Genomic DNA, 18,754 nt, shown 5'->3' with positions numbered 1-18,754 from the left:
TAAGCCAACCATAGAGACTAATTTTACATTTATCCCAAAAACTTATTGATTCCTAATATTTTTCACTATGAAAATTTCTTAAAAAAGAAAGAAATGCTGTTGTCATTTGCCAGTCGAACTAGTTTTGGGCCTTGGCCCATTTTGGACTAACATAGTAGTATTACCAGAAAAAGAAAATCCGTGGCATAAACCCGGCCCATGTGTAAGTTTCTGTTTGTTTCTCAGGTCATACTTGCTAGGGAATCGCAGAGCGAGGAGGGACCAAGACGAAGACTAAGAAGCAGCATTCGCAGAATCAGCACCAAATCAAAGACGCGCACGCAGAAATAGAGAGAGCACAAAATGGCCGTGAGTTCAATCTCTAATATTACCTTCTTTTTTTCTTTTTTAATTTAATTTTTTTTAATATTTACATATATATTGTTCTCTTGCTGATTGCTTAAATTGAAATGGGTGTGTCTCTCTTAGTTGCTAATTGGATGTGGAGAATCGTCGTCATCGGCTTCCCCTATTGTTCTTATTAGATATTTGAATCGAGCCGTAGACTCATTCAAGCACGACATTGCTCACATCTTTGCCAACATTTTTTGCTGCAAGACCAATTTTGATTCTAATTCCCGGTAACTCTCTTCTTTTTATTCACACTCTGGTTGGTTGCTGAGAAAACTGATTATAAAGACGAAAAGATTATCCATGCTTCTTTTCTAAGGTAACCAAAATGAAAAATTTCTATGAATTATATACATGTAGATATTGTTTTCATTTCCTTCCGTTTTTCTTTTAAGAAACTAAATGTAGTGCTATATATATAGTTTATTATTATTATTAATTTTTTCTACGTTTTGCTTATTTTCTTACTTTTATTTTAAGAAAAGAAAATCCTTAAGCTTCTTATCGACTCATTCAAAACTTATGAGAAGTCAGAGAATTTCAAATTTTGAAACTTTGGTTTTTTCCCTCCTTCAATCTTCTTACGGATTCTATCTTGCATAAATGTTATATGAAATTATGGAATACTTGGGATACCCCAGAAAATAAGTCTCACAGTTAATGGATGGATTATGAATGTGTTACAGGGATTTGGTTCCTTACTAGGTGAAACTAGGGGTTATAAATTATAAGTAATTTTAAAGAGCTCCAAATGTAATTTTGACTAGTCCTTTTGGTTTAATAGAGCATGTAGTGAGTTGCAACAATTCTTATATGTAACAATCATGTTCTTCATCTGGGTTTGGGATAAAAGACTGTATGGTGGTGTCACCTCTGCACCGAAAATTGGGTTAACTAATATGTGGGACTGTATATGGAAAATAATGAAGAAAGAAGCATATTGATAATTCCATCTGTCAGTTGATTTAAAAAACAGTGAACATCATACAAATGCATATTTCTTTAACTGGTTTTAGTTTTCTCTTTTTCTTTTTTTTTTGTTGTGTGTGCGCGCGCTTGTGAGAGTAATTGGCTTTCTGTGATTCTTAACACACATGTGAAGGACTTGCGGGAATGAGGATCTACAGCCTTCTTCTTTTGAAAATCTCATGACAGCTATGGGTGAACAATACCAGTTGAGAGCCCAAAACTGGTGTTCAAAGCAAAAGGATTTTGATGATGAAAGAGATCCATATGCTGTTTTCAATGTGTTGGATACAATGCTAAAAGACAGTTTGGAACGCTTGAAAATGATGAGGTCAGCTTTTGATTTTTGTACTCTTTGATATTGAAGGGAAAAAAAGAAGATAAATTGGGGGTTTATATTTGTTTCTCTCAGATTGTTGAAATTTTTTAAGATTAGACTATTGCAAGGACAGTTGGTTGCTTCTGTGTCAATTTTACGCAGCCCAATAACTTTTACTACAAAACCTAGGGTGTTTGAAATTCCTTACAAAAATCTAGTAGACCTGAAATTCCCATTATTTGAAGTGTGTTACCACATGTGGAAGTGACGTACAGCTATAGTGATGGATAATGCTAGTTAAGAGAAAGTATTGATAGCTGAATTTTTCCACTACGGATAACTATATGACCAGAAGAATTTCAGTAATTTTGTACCTTAAATTTCCTGCCAACAGGATGTGTAACTGAAATAAGTAAATGAAAGAAATTAGTTGCTTTGATATTGATATCTTAGTTTTGCTAAGTGGATTTTACTTCAGTAAAACTTGGAACTTGAGTCAGGACTCTAATTTAAATTAAAAAAATAAGAGAATGGGAACGGAAATGGAAATTGATGGCTAGGTCAACAATATCATACAAAATACTTAAGGATTGTATGTTGACTTCTTTTTGGAGTGTTTAGTTTCTGCACAATAGCATAGTCCTATTCAGTTACTTGAAAAATCTAATATCTGTACAACTAAATTTGTGCAAGATGCTATTGCATTCGAAGTCAGGACTACTATTGATTATGGATTTTGACTTGTTTTTGTGCCGATTGGATTGTAAATATTGTCATTGTCTATTTTGTGTCAGACTGCCTGTCAAATCTGGCAAAAGAGTGCTGTCAAATAAGGGTCTTTCTTAATTTATGCTTGAATCTGTCTGGGACTATTCTTTTTATTCATGTTATATGGAGTTCTGAGTTTCTAACATGCTTCTTAACTTGAATTATGCAGGGAAAGCATATCTTTGGCAGAGATAGGCATTCGAGGATGCACTTTGGAGGTTAAGTATGCTGAACATGTATACATAATTAGGGATTTGTGTTTGGTGGGAAAGGTAGAAGCAGCTCTATGGCTTCGAAGAAAAATGATACGGAAAGGTGTTGTTCCTGATGTATCTTCATACAATTATCTTCTAAATGGATTGTGTAAAACCGGTAACTTGGAGCAGGCAGATTGGCTTATTAGGGAGATGGTAGAAATGGGTCCCTCTCCCAATTGTGCCACATACAACACTTTCATCAAGGGTTATTGCCTTATTAATAATGTGGATAAAGCTCTTTATATTTTCTCAACAATGGCTAATACTGGTATTAGGCCAAATAAAGTTACTTGTAACATACTCGTACATGCATTGTGCAAGAAAGGTCTTTTGGATGATGCAGGGAAGATTCTTGGAGAGATCTTAGAGGAAGAAAATGACAAAGCAACACCAGATTTAATTACCTCGACTATACTTATGGATGGTTATTTTAAGAATGGGGATATGGTTCAGGCTCTTAGTCTTTGGAATGAGATGGTCCAAAAAAATACTCAAATAGATGTTGTTGCATATAATGTCCTTATCCATGGATTTTGTTTAAGTCGTCACATGAGACTCGCATACAGGCACTTTTGTGAAATGCTTAAAAGAGGTTTACTTCCTGATGCTTTTACTTGTAATATTCTTATAACTGGTCTTTGCAATGATGGGAAATTTGATGAGGCTTTATATATCCATGGTGTTATGGCTAGAATGGAAGTTGCTCCTGATCCAATTTCATACAACATTATTATTCGAGGCCTATGTGCATATGGAGATGTTGTCAGAGCTCATGAATTTCTTCTTTATATGTTAGAAAATTCAATAGTGCCCGAGCCTCAGATTTGGAACCTAATAATTGATTGTTATGGAAGATGTGGAGATCTAGGTAATGCATTTTCCATCAGAGATCAGATGACAGCTTTTGGTGTTCTTCCAAACACATTTACTTATAATGCACTGGTTCATGCACAAGTAAAAGGAGGGAACATTGCTGGTGCTTATTCTCTTAAGAAGGAGATGATTCTCTGTGGCCTTTATCCTGATGTTGTTACTTATAATTTGTTAATAGGTGCTGCTTGTACCTTAGGGCACATCCGTTTAGCACTTCAATTACATGATGAATTGCTGACAAGTGGATATGACCCTGATATTATAACTTACACTGAACTAATTAGAGGTCACTGTATGAGAGGCAATGTGAAGGAGGCTGAAGAGCTCTTTGCCAAGATAGAGAAAGCTGGTTTACCAATGGATCACATTCCATTTAAGATACTTATTAAGACGTACTGCAAAATGAGGGAGTTTGACATGTCATTTGACCTGTATCAAAAGTACTTGAATAAGGACAAATGAGACTGTTATCTTTAATGGGCTTTATTTGATCATAGGACGGTGGAGTCAATGATTTTGGAAAGCAAGGGCCGGTATTTGCATGCAAGTAATAGCTTCTGCCTTTGAGAATCCGTGGTTGATGATGGCAATTTTTGCTTGCAGCGAATGTGAAACTTTCTTATATTCTTGCAGCAGGTATGTATCTTTATTAATCTTCCTGGCAATCTTTTTGGACTGCTGAAATAAGTTGCAAATTTACTGCCACTTCTGGTTAGTTTTGGTGTTTCTAACTGATTCCCTCCTTTCTTGGTCTTGGTCTTGAGATTGATCATTATCATTATTTGATTTAGATGGCACAAGGGGCCACTGTCATATGCAGAAGACATTATTGGGATTGCTAGAGTACATCTTGCCTAAGTTCACCATAATAGTGGAGTGATACTTATTATTTAAGAGAGCTAAAGTTTGCCGGCTAGATAACTGTAAAACCGCAGGTTCATGGCTCAACAACATACTCAGGTAATCATCTTCAATGTTATTACTGCTACTATTCATAAAATATCATGGCATCGGTTAACTTGAATGTTGCTTCTCGCATCAATCTTTGCATGTATTTGGACCTAGTAATAGGACATGATTGAGCCACTTTGCGCTTTTAAAGTTGGTTTCTTGCATGTAATGATGGTACTCCTTTTCCTTGGAAGGGTTTGGAGCTACAACTGTGTTTTCTTAAATCACTGTTTGAGTAAATCTTTGTTACGCCCTTTTCAACATTTCTAGCTTTGTATATTTTTTTGCTTTCTTTTCTCGTTCTTGATCTTGATGAGTGTTTTTCTATTGTATACATAATACGTCATGTGTACTTGGGTTGCACCCCTTGCACTTTAAATGAATTTGTTTACTTATAAAAAAAATAATGCCATGCTCACTAAAATACAAACTAAGACCATCATAAACATATTCCATTATTGGAACAACCAATCTTAATGGAGGTATGAAACAGTGTTTGAATCACTTTGTGAAATGTCTGAAAATAAGAGAAAACATCATTTTTATTCTTTAAGAAATACACCCAAGTGATCCGAGAATAATCCTTAATAAATATAACAAATCAACGAAACCAAATAAACAAACAGCACGAGGGATCCAAACATCAATATGCACTACAAAAGGTGTAGGATTTTATTAAAGCTAGAAAGGAATAACAATTGATGGTGTTTTGTAAGTTTACATGTGTCACAACGAAGTTGGAAAACATTGCTAAAACAAAGATTGAAAATTTTGAACTAGAAAACGTTACTATAAGAAAACAAAGATGGAAATATTTGTTACAACATAAGAAATGAGGAATATCTCAGTATCTGATGCCATAGCCAAATCATCTCCACAAAATTATTAGAAAGTGTGGCTTGATGAACTTGCTTGACCCATATGTGCTCCTTGAGTTAAGAATTCAGATAATAAAGACCATCCATCATACTATGTTATGAGAATGCAAGGTCAAGAGATAAAGCGTGCTGCAGTATTATCTATTTGTTTATTTCAATTCCGTTATTATCCAATTCTTATTTCAATTACAGTAGAGCTAGGAATTAGCATTGTAGTGAGATAGAAGTCTTAAGCTCTATCAAACTACTGCTACGTAAAGGATGAGATCTATAGCAACAGAATAAGTTGTAGTAGGACTCATGCTCTAGATAAGGGGATCACATATCCTAGTAGGAGTTGGAGTCAGTCTCCAAGTTTATGCTTTGTAATTTTCTATTTAAAGTCCAGTCTAAGAAATAAAAGGTACGCATAATTTTATCTCAAACTTCACTTTTGTTACGAGGTTCAGGAATCCTCTAAATTCCTATTGCTAATTCTCACACAATTAGCACCCATTAGCAATCATAGGAAAGAATAAGAAGTAAGATCCGGCTTCTTTCCCTGTTGATCAAAGAATTACGAGATTGGTTACTCAATCACGTAACATTCTAGCTCTTGAAATAGACAATAATAAGTGTAAAAGAGTACTCTGCAACTTTTAGTCCTTGGTAATGAGTGCAATAAAAAGAAGATTGGTTACCAAATTAGGTATGTGTAAAATAGATGAAGAGACATAGGAGTAGTAGAAGTTGAACCTTTGTCAAGCGTATATGAGAAGGAATTATCAGCTATCCTAACTTTTTCCCTCCTTGAACAAAGTGTAGGAAAGAGTAGAGTAGATAAACCAATAATGTGATCTGAGGCTCTTGAATCAATAATGCAATGATCATTTGAGTTGGTGGAGGATGCATTCAAAGAGAGCTAAATTACCTGAATGAGCAAAACATAGGATATTGTAATGGGTGTTTTCAGTTGAGACATAAAGCAACAAAACATTTCAACCTTTACTTAGCGAGTGTCGGAGTGTCTGTAGTAAAAGAATCGAGAGCAAAAGTGGGAGAAATAGGTCTCACTTCAGAAGTGTGGTGAATACAGGGCTGAACGGCCTCCTCTACCTCGAGTAAGATCGTCATTTATTTTTCAATAAATTCTTTTAAGTGATGGTATATTACAATGATCACAAAACAATCTCTTTCTCATTGGAAATGGTATCCATCAACTTGCCTGCATATTGCTATAACACCATAGCAAGTGATGAAGACTCCTGTGAAGAAGAAGGGTGCATAGCACCTCTCCTACTCCCCTCATTCAGAACATAAGCAAAAATTTCTCTAAGAGAAGGAAAATGCTCTTTTCCCAAAACCTAAACTTGAACACGATCATATTTCGAGTTCAACATAAGAAGAAACTCAAAAATGGGGTCATGTTCCATTAGTTTTTGGAGTTATATTGCATTTATTGTACTCTTAGTCTGAAAGTTTTGGAGCTTTCTACCACAAACCACAAAGATTATGGAAGTATGTTGCTACAGACTATTTGTGCTTAGTCTTTCCATGAATCTTAGGCTTCAATTCATACAGCTATGCCATATAATCCATTTATTAATAAGTCTGAAATGCTGCATCATAAATCTCCTTTGCAGTACGTAGAAATAGATACCTCCAAGTAATCTTTGGTTTCATTGCATCTAACAACCAAGACATATTGTATAACCTTTTGCTTTCTATTTATCATAAGTAGGATGCTCTGGTTCTAGTTCTTAATCTTAACCATTCAAATGTCTCATTTTTATTTTACTCTTAATATATAACATTTTAGACCGTGACCAGTGGAGCCCATCTAACTTCACTATTGTGATTTGGAGTGTTGGGTTTTCGCTGGAGGAGGTCATTTGACTTTCTATCCCCTTTTATCATTTTTTGAGGTCTTGTGATGAGATACAAACAGCAACCAAATAGCAACAAAGGATTCAGGAATTTCAGTTGGAATTAGATCCATTGGGAGTCAGTCACATGCCCCTTTTTGTTCTATTTTGGGACGCATATCCCAATCCTAAGGGTCTAAATTGGACCCAAGCCAAACCCTAGCTCCAATACGCAACAAATAGGCTCAAAAATAAAATGTCAAATAGCTCGAAAGTAGATGACTAAATATTGTACATAATAAAGTATCTTATATTCTTATTGACAGCGTAGGTACATAGGATCAAAACTCCCTACGATGACCTGTTGTTTTCACTAGTCCTCTAAAGTGACCTGTCGTTTACATTTTTCATCAGCCCTATAAAAAAATTGTAGTTTTTCACCTATTCCTTGAGTTCTCCAAGTGCTGCCATCTTGCACTAGTCAAATGTTCAGCCGCCGGTCTCCATTCTGTCACATGGTCATCATGCTGGAATAATCGACAGTGGAGTTGGGAAATCTCTTGATGATAAAAAACAATCCTGTCAGCGGTAATGGCTAGATGTGACTGTGGCTGTAGGGATGAGAAAAGATGCAAAAAATCTCTAAAAAATCGTGCAAGTAGCAACCCAGATCACTCTCTTTATATGAAGAGAAATGCTACGGTTACACAGAGAATTACAAAGGGAGGCTTACACTACACACTGACACGGCAGTGAACATCATATTAAAAGAAAAGAAAAAAAAAAAAAGAATGCTGATATGGAATGATCTTTCTCTGCAGGACGTGACGTTGGCATGCGTTGATGGATTTGTTTCCCTGTTTCTCTGAACAAAAGAAAACGTCTTTAAAGCTTTTCGTTTGCCAGGGATTTCTTCCTCATCAACAATCATCGACACCCTTGCCACAATCTATGAAATTGACCCCACCTTCAGATCCATAGACAAGAATGGGTGCTCAATTGAAAGACATTGTGAAATTTGGACTTTGAAATTTCTTTTTTTTAAGTTTTGGAAAAAAAAAATGGAGGAAAGAAATGGAAAATGGCTGCAATTTGGTAAGCGGCCGAACTGGACTCTTGTAGATTAGCGGTAAATACTAAGCTTTGCTCCATTAACCCCATTGAAAAAAGAGAAAAGAGAATAAAAGCAAACCTGAAATTTGTTTTCTCAGCTGTTTATAATTTTCTTTTTCCTTTTTGTCTTTTCCCCTTTGTGTGTAGTTGGTTCTGTTTGTTAACATTCTCGAATTTGTTTTTGCTGCAGCATTTAGGTGCCAAAAGAACCAGTACAATGTGTTTGATTTGAGTTGCTGCTGGTTGTGAATGTTCAAGCTATCCCATGTGTTTGATGAAATCTTTGTGAGAAAATGTATAGCCTTCAGAAAGAGATCTATTTTTTTTCCTCTCTCACATTGGTATTGCTAGTAGGGATATGGCACTCATTGACACTGCAGCTCTCTAGTGTTCTTACTTTTTGTAGAGATGGTAATCACAGCAATATAAATGATACAAAAGTCATTGCTTCTGAGGTTGTAATTCCGGATTGTTATTGCATTTATGTCTGCATTTCCAAATAGCAAAGATAACATTTGTGTCTCCATTGATCTCTAATTGTTTGATATGTATGATCAGGAGCCATAAAGAGATGTTGAAGCTTCAGAGCGTGGCCATACAAGAAAGGACTATTGTTGCTCTTTTAATTGTTCACTTAAAATTTGATCAATATTGTTCATTAGTGAAAGAATGTATTCACTCCTTTATTTATTTATTTATTCAGAATTGTAGGTAATATGTAAAGAACAGAAAGATGGTGCGATTTTTGTTACTGTTCTGCACCTATGTAACATTTTGATCTTTTCCCACTCTTTGATATGTAATCGCTTATCTGAAAGCAACAAACAATCAACTATATGCATATACAGTTGTTTCAATAGATCAATCCGTCTTATAAAACTTCTCGAGGGTAGTACACCAGAACTTTGTGTAGTACAATGTGTGTATATATGATATGTTATCTATTGGTTGATAAGAAGATTATGGCCTAGGCAAAAAATAAAAAATGAAAAAGCCAAAGAAGATAAAAGAGGGTATATATATAGGATCTAACCTTTGGCAACAACATCCTCTGATCCTCCTACAAACACAGAGAACTTCAATGAACAGCAGAACAATCACTTCCTATTGTTTCAATATGAAAAGCTGGAAGTGCATTAGTAAAAGTCAGTAGAAGAACAATTAATTTATGAATTGGATGATACACTGGATTTAAAAGGATATTAAAAAAATAAAATAAAAATAAAAAAAAACCTTAGGTGGTTTACAAATTCATCAACTTGAAACATTAGCTTGACTCAGGATTGTAATTACATTGAGGCATAAATGTAAACAAATATAAATGAAGTAATCCTTACATGAACAAATGAAATAATTAATAATACAAAATATCCTACGACACCAAAACTCCAATACAAGTGGAAAAATCTTCAAATCCAAGGGCATGAGCTAGCTGCTAGCACCATCGCACGTATACGTGGGGGGTTGTTGATCATCACAAATTGCACTAATCTCATCATAAATTGCACGAAACTCATCATCTTCAAACACCGTAAGTAATGGTGGAGATGTTGTTGCGTAAAATTCTACTGAAGATGATGACACAGGCACAGCAGCAATAGGGTACGTCTGCTGGGCAACAATATTTTCTTCTCCAGGGCTCAGATTTCTCTTGATCTCACCATTGTTTTGGTGTATTTCGTTGGGCTCCACGACTGCAACTTGTTGATTATTGGATGGTTGGGCATGGTGTTGAAAGTTTCTGATTGGATATTTCATTTTATCCAAGTCTTTGTTTCTGATTTTACAAATGACGTACTCATCAAACTGTATGCATGCAAGATACACACAAAAAAAAGTTATTAATAAATCTAATTAAATATAACAAACCAAATAAAAACGGATTGATATCCCCTAGAATTTTCTATTCTTAAATTCATAAATCCGAAATTTAATGATCGAGGAAGCTAAAAACATAGGTTTAATAAACATGACTTATTTTAGACCCTAAGAACCCTGAGATTTATGAATTTAAGAATCTCAAATTAAAAAAAAAAAAAGGAAATTCACGAGAGATTGGGATTATATATATACTTACATCTTCCACCTTTGAGTAGTCTCGACAAGAAAACTCCTTCATGATCCAGTGGCCATTGCGGTTAGTACCTTTGGCCTTGTTCTTTGTATATTTGAAGACAAGATTTCTTGATTCCAATGAGTTTGTTGTTTTTAAGATCACGAATTTCTTGAGTGTGTTCGATCTTCCAAGTGCCACACCCAACAACTCTATCCCTCCTTGACTTGCTCTTCTTCTTCAACTTCGTAAAGACGAAGAATTGTTTTTTCACCGTGGGATCGAATATAATCCATGGCTCCCGGTTCCCATAGATATCAAACTCACCCACCTCGTCGTGAGGCAACGTCTCTCCATTCACCTTCATTCGAAGAAACATAAAAATCTCTTCAACAGTCGGGTGAAATCGAAATCCTACCAGCATTTGAAATCTCATTTCAACACTTTCAGAAAAAAAACGTACAACAAAAAGGGTGATCAGCCGGCGATGATGCTGTAAGACCAAAGACGTTGACGTCAGTTATCTTTCTGTTGATCGATGTGAAAAGTATGGTAATGTGAAAATAGTCAATCGAGGATGTATTTATACAAGTTTCAAAGAGCATTAGTTGAGTTTGAATCAAACACTAATTACTATTTCAATCCTACTCAAAAAACAAAAAAAACAAAAAAAATACTATTTCAATCAATGATGACGTGTACCTTATACCTCTAGACTTCTAGCAACAATAGATTTATATATATATATATATATATATGTAAAATTTTGGATAAATGTAAAATTAATCCATGTAATTCACATGGATTAAATGTAAAATTAAATGTGAATTAATTTTACATCTAATCCACATAGCTCGTGAGCTTGACCTATTTATGGCTCGATTAGCCCTATTCGCTCGACTCGTTTAACACTTGATTAGCCCGGCTCATCCGACTCGATTAGGGCTCGTGAACCCAATCCACCCGGCTCATTTATGGCTCGTTAGCTCGGCTCAAAGTTTGCTCAAACCGACCCATTTATGGCTCTTTAGATATATATTTATATCTATATTATCAATTTATCATATGATTCATATTTGATACTTCATTACTTCTTATTTAGTTATTTATTTATTTGATAGATAATACCATATAAATTATATAATTATCATATGATCTACGTATTAATGTATTATCATTAGATATATTACAAAGTGATTCATGTAATCTAAAATTAAGCTATTACTATAATAATATTAAAAATTAAAATCAATAATGTGTTTATTTATACTCTAGAATCTTACTTTAAATATAATCATAAGTATTAACAATTTAATATTTATCATTCAAAATTAATAATTTACTAACTTAAACTACTTAGTAAATGATATACATCATATACTTAACGTTAACACGTATTAAGTAAAGTATAAATATAAATTATATTATATAAAATATAAAATTAACAAGTAAAGTATATAAATTATCTCATATAAAACGAAAAAAAAAAAAAAAAAAAAAAAAAGAACGCTGATATGGAATGACTTTTCTCTGCAGGACGTGACATTGGCATGCGTTGATGGATTTGTTTCCCTGTTTCTCTGAACAAAAGAAAACGTCTTTAAAGCTTTTTCGTTTGCCAGGGATTTCTTCCTCATCAACAATCATCGACACCCTTGCCACAATCTATGGAATTGACCCCACCTTCAGATCCATAGACAAGAATGGATTTTTTTCTTTTCCCCTTTGTGTGTAGCTGGTTTTGTTTGTTAAAATTCTCGAATTTGTTTTTGCTGCAGCATTTAGGTGCCAAAAGAACCAGTACAATGTGTTTGATTTGAGTTGCTGCTGGTTGTGAATGTTCAAGCTATCCCGTCATGTGTTTGATGAAATCTTTGTGAGAAAATGTATAGCCTTCAGAAAGAGATCTATTTTTTTTTCTCTTACATTGGTATTGCTAGTAGGGATATGGCACTCATTAACACTGCAGCTCTCTAGTGCTCTTACTTTTTGTAGAGATGGTAATCACAGCAATATAAATGATACAAAAGTCATTGTTTCTGAGGTTGTGATTATGGATTGTTATTGCCTTTATGTCTGCATTTTCAAATAGCAAAGATAACATTTGTGTCTCCATTGATCTCTAATTCTTTGATGAGCCATAAAGAGATGTTGAAGCTTCAGAGCATGGCTATACAAAAAAGGACTATTGTTGCTCTTTTAATTGTTCACTTAAAATTTGATCAATATTTTTCATTAATTAGTGAAAAAATCTATTCACTCCTTTATTTATTTATTTATTCAGAATTGTAGGTAATATGTAAAAAAACAGGAAGATGGTGCGATTTTTGTTACTATTCTGCACCTATCTAACATTTTGATCTTTTCCCACTCTTTGATGTAATTGCTTATATGAAAAGAACAGACAATGAACTATATGCAAATACAGTTGTTTCAAGAGATCAATATTCCGTCTTATAAAACTTATTGAGGGTAGTACAATGTGTGTATATATGATATGTTCTCTATTGGTTGATAAGAAGATTAAGGCCTAGGCAAAAAATAAAAAATGAAAAAGCCAAAGAAGATAAAAGAGGGTATATATATAGGATCTAACCTTTGGCAACAACATCCTCTGATCCTCCTACAAATACAGAGAGCTTCAATGAACAGGAGAACAATCACTTCCTATTGTTTCAATATGAAAAGCTGGAAGTGCATCAGTAAAAGTCAGTAGAAGAACAATTAATTTATGAATTGAATGATACACTGGATTTAAAAGGATATTAACAAAAAAAAAAAAAAAAAAGAACCTTCGGTGGTTTACAAATTCATCAACTTGAAACATTAGCTTGACTCAGGATTGTAATTACATTGAGGCATAAATGTAAACAAATATAAATGAAGTAATCCTTACATGAACAAATGAAAGAATTAATAATACAAAATATCCTACGACAACAAAACTCCAATACAAGTGGAAAAATCTTCAAATCCAAGGGCATGAACTAGCTGATAGCACCATCGCACGTATACGTAGGGGGTTGTTGATCATCACAAATTGCTCTAATCTCATCATAAATTGCACGAAACTCATCACCTTCAAACTCCGTAAGTAATGGTGGGGATGTTGTTGCATAAAATTCTGCTAAAGACGATGACACAGGCACAGCAGCAATAGGGTTCGTCTGCTGGGCAACAATGTCAATATTTTCTTCTCCGGGGCTTAGGTTTCTCTTGATCTCACCATTGTTTTGGTGTATTTCGTTGGGCTCCAGGACTGCAACTTGTTGATTATTGGATGGTTGGGCATGGTGTTGAAAGTTTCTGATTGGATGTTTCATTTTATCCAAGTCTTTGTTTCTAATTTTACAAATGACGTACTCATCAAACTGCATGCATACAAGATACACAAAACAAAAAACAATAATTAATAAATCTAATTAAATATAACAAACCAACTATACAAACCAAATAAAAACAGATTGAGATCTCCTAGAATTCACTAGAATAGATCTATTCTCAAATTCATAAATCTCAACCGAAATTTAATGAGGAAGTTAGAAACATAGGTTTAGTAACTTCCTCATTAAATGCTGAAACATGGCTTCTTCTAGACCCTAAGAAGCCCGAGATTTATGAATTTGAAAATCTCAAATTTAAAGGAAAAAGAAATTCACGAGAGATTAGGATTATATATATATATACATACATCTTCCACTTTTGAGTAGTCTCGAAGAGAAAAGTCCTTCATGATCCAGTGGCCATTGCAGTCAGTACTTTTGGCCTTGTTCTTTGTATATTTGAAGACAAAAGATTTCTTGATTCCAATGAGTTTGTTGTTTTTAGGATCACGAACTTCTTGAGTGTCTTCGTTCTTCCAAGTGCCGCACCCAACTACTCTATCCCTCCTTGACTTGCTCTTCTTCTTCAACTTTGTAAAGACGAAGAATTGTTTTTTCACCGTTGGATCAAATATAATCCATGGTTCCCTGTTCCCATAGATATCGAACTCACCCACCTCTGAGGCAATGCCTCTCCCTTTTACCTTCATTCGAAGAAACATAAAAATCTCTTCAACAGTTGGGTGAAATCAAAATCCTACCGGCATCGTTTCAAATCCCATTTGACGGCAATATTTATACAAGGGTGGGGATCACTTTCAGATCACATTGATGTTAAAATAGGCGAGGATCAATGTATTTATACAAGTTTCAAAGGCAATTAGAGTTTCAATCAAACACTAAAAGATATTCTAGAATCTAATAAAACCTCGATAGATATTGTTTGATTGCATTAAAAAGTCTATGTTTTAGCCATATAAATCTTGAGAAATGCTAAAGGCTCAACTTTTTTGTCCAACAAAAGTCCAACTTTTACCCTTTATTTTTTTTCTAAAAAAAAAAAAATGAAAAATGGGAAAAATGTCTGAAGCAACCCTATCTATTTTTGGCCTTTCTTTTATTTAGTATTTTTTTTAAAATGAAAAATGGTATTTTTTTCATAATGATGTCATTTTTATAATGATTAAATTTTTTTTTCATAATGATGAAAAATACCATTTTTCATTTTTAAAAAAATACCAAATAAAAGAAAGACAAAAAATAGATAGGGTTGCTTCAAACATTTTTTCCATTTTTTATTTTATTTTATTTTTAAAAAATAAATAAGGCAAAAGTTGGACTTTTGTTGGGCAAAAAAGTTGGGTCCCTATCATTCCTCATAAATCTTAGGTGGTAGTCCCATTTTAATTTGAAATATGTTAGAATCTAATAAAAACTCTATATTTTGCCCATAAAAGTCTATATAACAAGATATCACATCATCTTCTTTTTGTTTTGTCTTTTTCTCTCTACAAAAAGAAAAAATAATAATAATAATAATATGGCATCTTGCCATGTAGACTTTTATGGGCAAAATGTTAAATTTTAATTAGATTGAAGCATTTCTCTTCTGATTTTTTATTGTGTAAAATCATTTAATTTTAAATTCAAAATTAAAATGATGAAAGAAATAATAATAAATAAATTGATTTTCGACGAACTCTTTTCCCGTCCCGCACCAAATCTCTGCGTCTTTCCAATCCAGAGCTTCTAGAGTATTTGATTTTGGACGAACTCTTAGATGAACTTATTTGTTCCTGAGATTGTTGAGCCTCCTACATGCAGCCTTGTAAGTAAAGTTTTGTTTGGTGTGTATATACTTAGAAAATTTTTCTATCAATTGTTACGGTTCACTTCATGATAAAAATTAAAATGTCTTTCATCGGAATGGGGAGAAGCAAAACTTCAGCATAAATACAATTGTCTTGCGATCTGACAAAGCTCAATTCTCTAAGAACACTTCTTAAAAAAAAATTGATCACAGAAACCATATGTGAGAGGTGAGTTGAGTCGATTCCTCTTTCAGATTAGTCCAATCTGAAAAATCGGTAGATGAGGACGTTGAGGACGTGAGGCTTAATGAATGATTGACGTGCTTTTCTGCTGCCTTGAAACTCTCCACCAACCAATAATGAATAAACCATATTTTGTGGATTGGAAAGGCACAAAGTTTGGACTCCTTTGGACGTGTGAGAGGGAGATGTGCGTGTGTTTGTCTCTGTTGATGTTCTAGAGAATCGTCGTCATCGGCTTCCCCTATTGTTCTTATTAGATATTTGAATCGAGCCGTAGACTCATTCAAGCACGACATTGCTCAAATCTTTGCCAACATTTTTTGCTGCAAGACCAATTTTGATTCTAATTCCCGGTAACTCTCTTCTTTTTATTCACACTCTGGTTGGTTGCTGAGAAAACTGATTATAAAGACGAAAACAATATCCATGCTTCTTTTCTAAGGTAACCAAAATGAAAAATTTCTATGAATTATATACATGTATATATTGTTTTCATTTCCTTCCGTTTTTTTTTTAAGAAACTAAATGTAGTGCTATATATATAGTTTTTTTTTTATTACTATTATTATTATTTTTAATTTTTTTTCTATGTTTTGCTTATTTTCTTACTTTTATTGTAAGAAAAGAAAATCCTTAAGCTTCTTATCGACTCATTCAAAAACTTATGAGAAGTCAGAGAAGTTCAAATTTTGAAACTTTGATTTTTTCTCTCGTTCAAGCTTCATTATGGATTCTATCTTGCATAAATGTTATATGAAATGATGGAATAGTTGGGATACCCCAGAAAATAATTCTCACAGTTGATGGATGGATTATGAATGTGTTATAGGGATTTGGTTCCTTACTAGGTGAAACTAGGAGTTATAACTTATAAGTAATTTTAAAGAGCTCCAAATGTAATTTTGACTAGTCTTTTTGGTTTAATAGAGCATATGGTGAGTTGCAACAATTCTTATATGTAACAATCATGTTCTTCATCTGGGTTTGGGATAAAAGACTGTATGGTGGTGTCACCTCTGCACCAAAAATTGGGTTAACTAATATGTGGGACTGTATATGGAAAATAATGAAGAAAGAAGCATATTGATAATTCCATCTGTCAGTTGATTTAAAAAACATTGAACATCATACAAATGTATTTTTCTTTAACTGGTTTTAATTTTCTCTTTTTTTTTTTTCGTTGTGTGTGCGTAATTGGCTTCTGTGATTCTTAACACATATGTGAAGGACTTGCGGGAATGAGGATCTACAGCCTTCTTCTTTTGAAAATCTCATGACAGCTATGGGTGAACAATACCAGTTGAGAGCCCAAAACTGGTGTTCAAAGCAAAAGGATTTTGATGATGAAAGAGATCCATATGCTGTTTTCAATGTGTTGGATACAATGCTAAAAGACAGTTTGGAACGCTTGAAAATGATGAGGTCAGCTTTTGATTTTTGTACTCTTTGATATTGAAGGGAAAAAAAGAAGATAAATTGGGGGTTTATAGTTAAGTACTTATTAAAACGTACTGCAAAATGAGGGAGTTTGACATGTCATTTGACCTGTATCAAAAGTACTTAAATAAGGACAAATGAGACTGTTTTCTTTAATGGGCTTTATTTGATCATAGGACGGTGGAGTCAATGATTTTGGAAAGCAAGGGCCAGTATTTGCATGCAAGTAATAGCTTCTGCCTTTGAGAATCCGTGGTTGATGGTGGCAATTTTTGCTTGCAGCGAATGTGAAACTTTCTTATATTCTTGCAGCAGGTATGTATCTTTATTAATCTTCCTGGCAATCTTTTTGGACTGCTGAAATAATTTGCAAATTTACTGCCACTTCCGGTTAGTTTTGGTGTTTCTAACTGATTCCCTTCTTTCTTGGTCTTGGTCTTGAGATTGATCATTATCATTATTTGATTTAGATGGCACAAGGGGCCACTGTCATATGCAGAAGACATTATTGGGATTGCTGGAGTACATCTTGCCTAAGTTCACCATAATAGTGGAGTGATACTTATTATTTAAGAGAGCTAAAGTTTGCCGGCTAGAATACTGTAAAACTGCAGGTTCATGGCTCAACAACATACTCAGGTAAGCATCTTCAATGTTATTACTGCTACTATTCATAAAATATCATGGCATCGGTTAACTTGAATGTTGCTTCTCGCATCAATCTTCGCATGTATTTGGACCTAGTAATAGCACATGATTGAGCCACTTTGCGCTTTTAAAGTTGGTTTCTTGCATGTAATGATGGTACTCCTTTTCCTTGGAAGGGTTTGGAGCTACAACTGTGTTTTTTAAATCACTGTTTGAGTAAATCTTTGTTAACGTCCTTTTCAACATTTCTAGCTTTGTAGATTTTTTTGCTCTATTTTCTCGTTCTTGATCTTGATGGGTGTTTTTCTATTGTATACATAATACATCCTGTGTACTTGGGTTGCGCCCCTTACACTTTTAATGAATTTGTTTACTTATAAAAAAAATAATGCCATGCTCACTAAAATACAAACTAAGACCATCATAAACGTATTCCATTATTGGAACAACCAATCTTAATGGAGGTATGAAACAGTGTTTGAATCACTTTGTGAAATGTCTGAAAATAAGAGAAAACATCATTTTTATTCTTTAAGAAATACACCCAAGTGATCCGAGAATAATCCTTAATAAATATAGCAAATCAACGAAGCCAAATAAACAAACAGCACGAGGGATCCAAACATCAATATGCACTACAAAAGGTGTAGGATTTAATTAAAGCTAGAAAGGAATAACAATCGATGGTGTTTTGTAAGTTTACATGTGTCACAACGAAGTTGGAAAACATTGCTAGAACAAAGATTGAAAATTTTGAACTAGAAAACATTACTCTGAGAAAACAAAGATGGAAATATTTGTTACAACATAAGAAATGAGGAATATCTCAGTATCTGATGCCATAGCCAAATCATCTCCACAAAATTATTAGAAAGTGTGG

At 33.9% G+C, this 18,754-nt stretch overlaps 3 protein-coding genes across 11 annotated transcripts; 1 reads left to right on the top strand and 2 right to left on the bottom strand.

Moving 5' to 3' along the window:
* The first annotated feature begins 237 nt into the window (after window positions 1–237).
* On the top strand, window positions 238–9,216 carry LOC132190244 (pentatricopeptide repeat-containing protein At5g24830). 9 transcript variants are annotated; one of them, XM_059605171.1, is made up of 7 exons: window positions 238–348; window positions 469–620; window positions 1,493–1,687; window positions 2,613–4,209; window positions 4,365–4,533; window positions 8,068–8,341; window positions 8,550–9,216. In XM_059605171.1, the coding sequence occupies exons 1-4, from the start codon at window positions 343–345 to the stop codon at window positions 4,033–4,035; spliced, it is 1,776 nt and encodes a 591-aa protein (XP_059461154.1). In that variant the 5' UTR covers window positions 238–342; the 3' UTR covers window positions 4,036–4,209; window positions 4,365–4,533; window positions 8,068–8,341; window positions 8,550–9,216. The 9 variants fall into 9 exon arrangements, with proteins under 9 accessions (XP_059461154.1, XP_059461155.1, XP_059461157.1 ...); XM_059605172.1 differs by having other exon boundaries at window positions 8,068–8,375; XM_059605174.1 differs by having other exon boundaries at window positions 8,068–8,654; window positions 8,918–9,216.
* Window positions 9,217–9,787: 571 nt separating this feature from the next.
* Window positions 9,788–10,848, bottom strand: LOC132190765 (protein FEZ-like). Its single transcript, XM_059605815.1, has 2 exons — window positions 10,505–10,848; window positions 9,788–10,136 (listed from the first exon to the last, which is right to left on the bottom strand). The coding sequence occupies exons 1-2, from the start codon at window positions 10,846–10,848 to the stop codon at window positions 9,788–9,790; spliced, it is 693 nt and encodes a 230-aa protein (XP_059461798.1).
* Window positions 10,849–13,399: 2,551 nt separating this feature from the next.
* Window positions 13,400–14,445, bottom strand: LOC132190764 (uncharacterized). The gene is made up of 2 exons (XM_059605814.1): window positions 14,104–14,445; window positions 13,400–13,783 (listed from the first exon to the last, which is right to left on the bottom strand). The coding sequence occupies exons 1-2, from the start codon at window positions 14,443–14,445 to the stop codon at window positions 13,400–13,402; spliced, it is 726 nt and encodes a 241-aa protein (XP_059461797.1).
* Between the last annotated feature and the right edge of the window lie 4,309 nt (window positions 14,446–18,754).

The sequence above is a fragment of the Corylus avellana genome, chromosome ca8, assembly GCF_901000735.1.
Source record: "Corylus avellana chromosome ca8, CavTom2PMs-1.0".
Taxonomy (NCBI): domain Eukaryota; kingdom Viridiplantae; phylum Streptophyta; class Magnoliopsida; order Fagales; family Betulaceae; genus Corylus; species Corylus avellana.
The sequence above is the reverse complement of the archived record's forward strand: the minus strand, read 5'-3'. Positions and strand labels throughout refer to the sequence as shown.